This window comes from Megalops cyprinoides, chromosome 24 (genome assembly GCF_013368585.1).
Source record: "Megalops cyprinoides isolate fMegCyp1 chromosome 24, fMegCyp1.pri, whole genome shotgun sequence".
NCBI lineage: Eukaryota > Metazoa > Chordata > Actinopteri > Elopiformes > Megalopidae > Megalops > Megalops cyprinoides.
Genome location: NC_050606.1, coordinates 1,511,294 through 1,519,994, shown reverse-complemented (window position 1 = coordinate 1,519,994; position 8,701 = coordinate 1,511,294). Strand labels below are relative to the sequence as shown.

Here is an 8,701-nt window from a genome sequence, read left to right as displayed (position 1 = left end):
GTTACTACAACCAAAGAGAGGGAGGGATGTGCGTCAAGAAGTACATCATCTTTTCACATTGTTATAAATAGTAAAACTTAAGACGATACACTGAGTACTGGATGCTGTAAAGTTAAATTTTTGCATTTGTGTACGATTTTGCATTTGTGTCAGGGCACACAACACAACACTGGCCTTCCTCAGTTTACCTGCTAGGCTTTGAAAAGTCTAAAGAAGTCTGAAGTTTGAAGTCGTCATCCGTTTGTTGACTTAATATGCGCCTACTTTTCAACGGCCACTCACATACGCTTGGTGGACCTGTTTTTGCGTTCACTCCGAACCATCTAGCTGTTACAATTTACCGCAAATGAACAGTATTTTCACCGTTCGGGCAACACGTGCTGTAATGAGCAGTCGTTTACCCCCATAAACATACTATCGCTGAATATATGCAAACGAACACACACTGACACAGAGAAAGTTAAAAAAACAAAAAAAAACAAAACCTAAATATCATGATAAACTCGCACACTCACGTTTGGAGTTCACCTACACCCCGCTTATGCGATCCAACGTTGAGACCTCTTGCGGTTGCCGACACTAGATGAGTTTCCAGCTTCTTTCAGCGACTTCATTCAAGCTATCCGCGCACAGACGCGGCTTTTAGTACGGTTGGGTCCTGCGTCAGGCAGTGATAGCTGTCCTCGGCAGCCAATGGCAGATGGTGTAGTCTGCTGCGATGTGCGGTCCGGGTCGTGGTGCCAGGGGCCGTTTTATCCTTTTCATTTCATCATTGGTTTTGTCTTCGGATAATTGGCACAGTCTTTTACAGCAGTAGAGGAAACGGCTAAATCTGTTCATTCGGGTGACTTGTGTTTTGCCTTGACATATATACAATAAACCATATTTTTTTAAAAAAAGTAATCACACAACGATCCTACTGCATTAGCGACTCATCAAACTGCAATCACTCGGGACAGATATGAACACTGTTGTTTTTGTAAAGATCGTAGAGGAAAAAAACAGTTGAAACTGAACTGATTTTGTAGCAGGTATATTAAACATTTAAACAGAATCCAGAATTTGGAAGACTACTGGCTACTACCAAAAGTTAAACATCTGCAAATATGAAGTGGACGCGTGGAAAATCTCTATGAAAGAAAGGATCGTTAAGCGTGTGTGCGACACAGAAGAGTGTAATCACTGTATTGCTGTTTGTTTATGAACGCAAACAACAAAGATCATACATAAGTCACCGAAATATTATAAACAGAAATACATCGGTACATGTTACCACTACCAATTTTAAAGGTCAGAAAAGAGTAGAATAAATAAAATGGTGTGATGTTCAATACTGTAAACTGAATTGCAGGATAAAGGCATATTCTCAAATCACCAATCATCTGAGATTCAAAGAACATTTGCAAGACCATTAACTGCAGTACTTTGGTAGAAGTGCCCAGGAGAGATAATCACGTACTCAATGAAAAACAATGGCATGCATCCCCAAAGCAAACGTCCTGAAATACCTGGACGTTTGCAAGACTATCACTTGTCATTGTCATTGTTTTGCAACTGGAAAATCTGGTTTCAGCTCCCAGCATTTGACAAACTCTGCAAATGACTCGTGTGTGTAAGCCTAGACAGCAAAAAGCAGAGAGGTGGATCACACCTTAGAATAGAATCAATAGAATCCACAAACTCTTCTTAACTTAAGCTTCTTTATGATCGTGTAGCAATATTATATATTGCCAATATCTGGACCAACTTTCACATCCCTGGCTGACAACTGTCTTTTGTATAGTTTGTTGTGTTTTATTGATTGTTATATCATTTATTTTATCAGGTCAGCTTTACTGCCTGTCGGTCAGCTTTACTGCTTGCGTTGTACTGTACTTGAATGTGCAAAGCAAATTCCTTTTTAAGGATGAATAAAAGATCTGTCTACCTATCATTATGCTCATAGGCCTGTTATTCTGCCTAAGGTCTACATTAGAATGTAACTGTCTTGAACACCCTGAAGGTCTCTGCTTCATATCGAAGCCCTGGTAGATTTTGTCAGTGATTGCATTAAACTTTATTTTCCTTCATCATAGGTTTCAGGGCATATTTGGTCGTATGGTCAAACACCCTCTAAACTCCAATAACCAGAGGGTCAACCCCTAACTGTAACACAGTAAAGAACCAAGAGGACAGACAAAAACCCCAGATATAAACAGTACAGTGACAAGCTTACCACCACCAAGATGTTTTATTTACAATAGTGAGTTCTACTTACAGCAACAAATGTTTGGCTGAGCAGCAATAAAACAAAAAGGGTGTTGCAGCGCCCCCCTCCCCCCCCCCGCAATGAGAAGGAGGACCCAAAATTCCCTGTACCAACCCAACCAACAACTAACAGCACAAGCTAAAGTAAAATAAAAAATGATGAAATCCAAAATGTTCCTCATTTTGGTTATATGCACACCATGTACACAAAACATTAATACATGAGTCTGGCCCACTGAAATTACTACTGATCTTTGTCTTACACATGAATGCTGTCTTTTAGTAAAGCACACAGTCATTTCATGACATTTCATTTGCTCGCTGAAACTAAAAGGCCCTCTGATCCAGAACAATTCACATGGCATACATTTAAATGTCTGTTCAATCTCTGTCCCCCACTGTGGAGGCATTCACTCATTTTAAACCGCAAACCTCAGATGCAGGGACTGACTGAATTTGACCAGGTCAGTGGTATTTGTAATGGGGAAATACAGAAGACCTGCATACACCAAACATCAGTTCTAAGGTGTGAATATCTACCATAATGCCTATTAAAGAATCCAGCCCCTGCTGTAAATAATCACTGAAGAATATTACGATATATGTCATTATTTTTAAATCTTCACATTCATATAGGTATTATATCCAGTCAATTGTCTTTCTTCTTATATGTTGTTTTGGATTCCTTGTTCTTACTAGCACCTATGTTTTATGCCTCTAGTGTAAAGCACGTTGTAACCCTATTTAGAAAGGTGCTATACAAACCTAATAATAATAATAATAATAAAAATAATAATTATTATTATTATTAGTAGTAGTAGTAGTAGTAGTAGTACATTCAATGTGAAATGCTTTTGCTGTTGTGAACAAAATAATTGTTGGCTATGCGATGTCTTTTTATGTCATTTTCCTAACTAAATGCATAGTAATGTAAGCAAATACACAGTCGTTTACCCAGTAGTTTATTCTTGTGCGCTGAGGATTTGACAAAAGAAATAAACTGCCATATAATTTTCATCTCCAATCTGAATTCATCTTTTCCTTTCCTCTCATCCCAGTGGACAAAGTTTTACAGCAGAATTATACCTTACCCAGAACCCAGCATAGAGGGGCTGAGTGAATGTGGTCCGGACTCTGTGGAGGAGGGTCATTGTGTCAGAGACGCTGTAGAAGGACAGAGTTCCTGCCCTGTGATCCAGGTACACTCCTATTCTGGAGGAGGAGGGGGAGACAGGAATTTTCATGCTCTTCTTATCATGGAGGAAAAGGTAATTAGAGGCACTACAAGACAATCCCCAAGATTTGTTATTGTGTCCAAAGATAAAGTCATCCTGCTTTCCTTTCCTGTTGATCCCTTTATATGAGACCACTATAAAACCCTCATCCCCACTCCACTCAGCTTCCCAGTAGCAGCGTCCAGACAGACCCTCTCTGCATAAAATCTGACGCCAGAAGTCAAATCTCTCTGGGAGATCCGGGTACGGCTGAACTGGCCCTCGTTCTGCAGTTTGGTTCCCCTCAGACAGAAGAAGCTCGGTATGTGCTGTATTTGGGTCCAGTGTGAGCTGGCAGCCATCTGAAGGAGCAGAAGAAAGATGAAAGAACAGGAAATATGAAGTTTCAAATAATTTAGATTTTCCATGATAAACCCCCTAGTTCTGTTCCTCTACAACTAAAACTGGGTCTAATCCTTAAAAATATTTACACTTCTTCATTCTTTATTTGCATAAAGATTTCTAGACATAGAAAACATAGAAACATGGAACAAAGTTTGTTTGGTATTATTATACAATCCTTTATTGATTCCCATCAATAATCTTAATTGATTGTAATTAACCATTATCTTAAGTAAAACAATAAATCTCTTATCTTAATGATCTTAATTGATTGAATGTCACCCTTGCTGATGTTGTGCAAGCTACAGTGCCGTTGTGATCACACGAAATTATTACGAGTTATTAATTAGCTGTTATTAATTAATGAGTTATTAATCAGCTTTAGTGTCTAAATGGTAATTGCTGCTGTGGTGCCTTTTGCTGTTTGTTTCTGTGATGTAATGTCTCCTATGTTCTTCACAGAATGACATTACATTACATTATTGTCATTTAGCAGATGCTCTTATCCAGAGTAATGGTTTAGGGATAGGGTTAGGGGTTAGGGATTAGGGATAGGGTTAGGGGTTAGGGATTAGGGTTAAGGTTAGGGGTTAGGGGTTAGGGTTAAGGTTAGGGGTTAGGGGTTAGTGTTAGGGTTAGTGCAGCTAATAAAGTGGCATTGTAAGCTGTGAAATGCCAAATTTGTCAGATATGTTTTTCTCATGGGTCTTAAGAATATTGTATAACTCAAGAAGGCAGTGTTTTTCCTAAGAATAAAGTATCTTTCATATTCCTGCCATATGGGCTAGAATCCAGACTTCTAGCTAAACTGCTCAACATTTTTTTGACAATATTTGGCGTGTCACATGCTTTGGTAATTAACGTCATAGAAGAGATGAACTGCATTTGAGTTTTAATGGATTTTTTTCATTAATTGCACACCTTTGCACTCCAATGAGTTCTGCATTGCTTGATGTTAGAGAGCCTTAATAGTTTCTTAAAAGCAGATCATTTGATCCTTAAAGGAAGGGTTTTTAAGCAGTGATGGTGTAGAAATAATTCTGTCCTCGTGTTTTGGTTAGTATAAGTCCTTGATTCTTGTGTCAGGATTTCTTATAAGCAGAGTAAGTGCATGTAAGGGCAACAGGCACTGGAGCACTATGACATCAGCACAGAACGTTTTAGTGACAGGAAAACAGAAAGAACTGCAGTCTACAGACACAGGTAGGGAAGCTGTGGTTTTCCTTCAGTCATTACTCTAACCATAGGATTGTTTTATAAAGATATAAAGTTCATATGAATATTAGGCCAGTATCGTTTGCAAGACTGCATGGCATGTTTGTTAATATGCATGTAGACGGAGTAAACAGACTCACATTGTAGGAGCTCTGCTCTGGTCCGGGGCTCTGGAGGCTGTACTGCATAGACTTCTTTCACTGGGTGGAAGTGGTATCAGTGGGTAAGATTGTTTTGAATCAAATAACCGGCAAAAGATTTTTTACGTTTACATTTATTCACTTGGCAGACACTTTTATCCAATACGACTTACAAGTGAGGCAGAGCACAACACAAGCAAAAGCCATATAAGGAGTGAACAGTATTAGAAGTGCTGTACGACCAAGTTTCAATAGTTGGTCAGACAAGGTACAAGCTAGCTGGTAGAGACACACAATTTTTAGGAAAACAGAGTTTAGCACATAAGCAATTACTTTAGGTGGTAGTAATTCAAGTGAGCATGGAATTTTTAATGTTCTTAAATAAATACAGTTTTAACACTCTTCTGAAAAAGAATGTGCATGAGCGGGTAAGTCAACCCACCCCTTTGTAAGATCTGCACCAGTTCCTCCTTGCAGACGTCCCCCAGTCGCTCTTTCAGCTCAGAGGCAGATTTCTGCACCGATTCAAAAGAGACGTGTGGATCCACAGTCATGCTGGGTAAGTCTCCACATCCAGGAGGGACACAGAGAGACTGATAGCTCTGAAGACACCAAGCCAAAGATAGGTCATGAGGACAGACTGTAATGGTCACGCATGAAAAACCCAGCTTTATTTTCTGTTCTATTGGTCCTCCATATTTTTCAGTGCAAATTAACCAAATGAGCATCACTTTTTGGGAGACTTCAGAAGCATCTCCAGTTCTGTGTGAGACACACCCCCTTCTGTACTGCAGATTGGCAGAGAGACAGTGATGTTACCTGGAGGAAATGGATGTGATCCTCTGTGTGTGAAAGCTGCTCCATCTCAGCATCTCTCCTCCTCAGCTCAGCAATCTCCTGCTCCAGTCGCTCCATGACTCCTTCAGCCTGACTCACTGCAGCCTTCTCCTGATCTCTGATCAGCTCTTTCACCTCAGAACGCCTTCTCTCAATGGAGCAGATCAGCTCAGTAAAGATCCTCTCGCTGTCCTCCACTGCTGCCTGTGCAGAGCGCTGTTAAGAGACACAGAGAGAGGAGGGCTGTACATTTTAACTAGACCTTTCTAGGCCCTGAGTGAGCCCTGAAATGGCTCTTCCAGCAGCCAGCTGTTGTCTTCTCCTCTGGTCAGTACCCACCGTGAGCGACTCCACAGCCTGTCTCAGATCCTGCAGCTCCTTCTCTCTCTCCTGGATTCTCTGCTGGAATTTCCTCTGTGTCTCCCCCAGCTGCTTCTGTGGATAAATAATAATCCTCTTTATGTATTTCACTCCAATTGATAATTCCAGAGTCAAAAGACTTTAGTTTGCCCATGCCTGTGTGTAGTCAAGCACATGCTATACATCGAGATTTAGCTGCTCCAATTGATTGCCAGTCAGGAAGTGTGTACAGGGGTAGTTCACTTCCTCCTCACTCTATCACTTGTGGACTTTAGACCTGAAAATCATTGTTTAGTTCTTGTTTGTATAAGTTCTACAAAGCCACAGAATGGCTGAGGTAAACCTTTAAAAAACTTTTTGCTCTAATGGAATTAAACAACTATTAACAGCAAATTAAATGACATCTCATTTTTATTGTAGCCCTACATCAGGAGAACAATATTCCATTCACAGTTGATTAAGATAAATCACATAGTTCTTAGCATTTCTAAATCACATAGTTCTTACATACATTTACAAGCTTGTGTCAGAAAGCAGCCAGAACCACATTATCTTTAGTTTGTGTACTCACAGTTTAATTCTTTACACTTTCTGAAATCCAGGCATGTTGTATGTTCATTGGCCCTGTGTATAATCATGATAAAACATTAAGAGTCATGGTCATGTGGTATTATTGAGTTCCAGCTCCTACCTGTTTCTCAGTCCTTTCTGCTGCAGCTGAGACTGTATCGTGGCCTCTGTGTTCATCCATCACACACAGCAGACAGACACACTGCTGATCAGTACGGCAGTAAACCTCCAGCAGTTTGTCATGATGGGAGCAGATCTTCTCCTGTAGTTTTTCTGTGGCATCAATCAGTTTGTGAGACTTTCCTCGATTGAGTTTATCATGAAGGATTAGATCAGTTTCACAGTAAGAGGCCAAGCACTCCAGACAGGACTTGACGGCTTTGTGCTTTCTCCCAGTGCAGAAATCACACGCCACGTCTCCAGGTCCAGCGTAACAGTGAGCAGGAGGAGCAGCTTGGAGTCCTGTCTTCTTCAGTTTCTCCACCACTTCAGACAGCATGGTGTTTCTGCCCAGAATAGGCCTTGGGTCGAAGGTCTGTCTGCACTGGGGACAGCTGTAGACACCAGTTTGATCACCCTGATCCCAGCAGCCCTTAATACAGCCCATACAGTAACTGTGTCCACAGGGAATAGTCACCGGATCCTTCAGTAGATCCAGACAGATTGAACAGCTGAACTGTTCCTGATCCAGTAGATCTCCTGCTGCTGCCATTTTACTGCGCACACAGTCCGAGAGAGAGAGAGAGGCAGAGTTCAGTTTCGTTTCTGTAGAACTGCGTGAGAGAGAGTGAGAGACTTTCTGGTTCAGAGCTGCAGGAGGTGTGGTTTTGGACTGAAGCCAGGCTGAGAGGAGCAGGCTGAGCAGAGAGTGGAGTTTAACCATGGTTAAAAATAAGAACCAAATTCCCACTCCCAGGCTCTATTGGTATGGCTATCTCTCCAGCTGATTGGCTGAATACACTACTGAATACATCCCCCTAAATCCCCTCAAAAATGCTTTAGACATAGAAACTCTTAAGCTACCGACAGTTCAGTTCACACCCAGTTCAAGACTAAGAAGTACTCAGACAAACTAGACAGCCTTGGCACTGATACTATCCTGATATAATAAGGGACATTGTGGTCTTACTGTCTCAGACATTTTGACTGAACCTATAACTTGGGTTACCCACACTGCCTTGCAGACAGATACAATGAACAGACGTGGCTGTTGGGATATGAGGAGAGACGCATAGTATTAGGGGCGGTAACTGTTGTGTACATTTTCTTGATTGAGTGTTTTTATTGATATGAATGTCTCTCAGGCATGACGTCTGCTTCCGGATCTCTCTCTCTCTCTCTCTCGCAGGATAGACGCTTGGCGTTGCCAAGGCGATGGGAGAGTGACAGTTCAGCCCGAGTCGCGTCTTTTAAAATGGACGCGGGAAAGTGTTCGGTTCGGTTCGCCGGCTGCTTGGTTTGTAAGGAATTCGCGAAGTGGGATCTGCTGCGATCTGTTCGTTTCAAATTGGTTTTATTTCCCTTCGCCGCTCAGTAATACGTTGCTGTATGTAAGTCGCGGTCCGGAGCTTTTTTCGTCTGTATAACCGGCTGCATTGCTTTCCCCAGCTCGCTCCTTCCCCGCTGTGTGGGTAATGGATTTTAACGCTTTGTGTTTTTAAAGGTCTAACGGCAGGCCTATCGACCGCGGTATTGTCGATATCAGCTTTTCTATGC

The 8,701-nt window shown here is 41.4% G+C and overlaps 1 protein-coding gene across 4 annotated transcripts; it reads right to left on the bottom strand.

Moving 5' to 3' along the window:
* Nucleotides 1–2,420: 2,420 nt before the first annotated feature.
* LOC118771043 (tripartite motif-containing protein 16-like) lies at nucleotides 2,421–7,728 on the bottom strand. 4 transcript variants are annotated; one of them, XM_036518895.1, is made up of 7 exons: nucleotides 7,107–7,728; nucleotides 6,395–6,490; nucleotides 6,038–6,271; nucleotides 5,661–5,820; nucleotides 5,219–5,278; nucleotides 3,340–3,823; nucleotides 2,421–2,730 (listed from the first exon to the last, which is right to left on the bottom strand). In XM_036518895.1, exons 1-7 carry the CDS (start codon nucleotides 7,695–7,697, stop codon nucleotides 2,667–2,669), a joined length of 1,689 nt encoding a protein of 562 aa, XP_036374788.1. In that variant the 5' UTR covers nucleotides 7,698–7,728; the 3' UTR covers nucleotides 2,421–2,666. The 4 variants fall into 4 exon arrangements, with proteins under 4 accessions (XP_036374788.1, XP_036374787.1, XP_036374789.1 ...); XM_036518894.1 differs by lacking the exon at nucleotides 2,421–2,730 and having other exon boundaries at nucleotides 3,138–3,823; nucleotides 5,219–5,246; nucleotides 5,617–5,820; XM_036518896.1 differs by lacking the exon at nucleotides 2,421–2,730 and having other exon boundaries at nucleotides 3,138–3,823; nucleotides 5,219–5,248.
* Nucleotides 7,729–8,701: the final 973 nt, after the last annotated feature.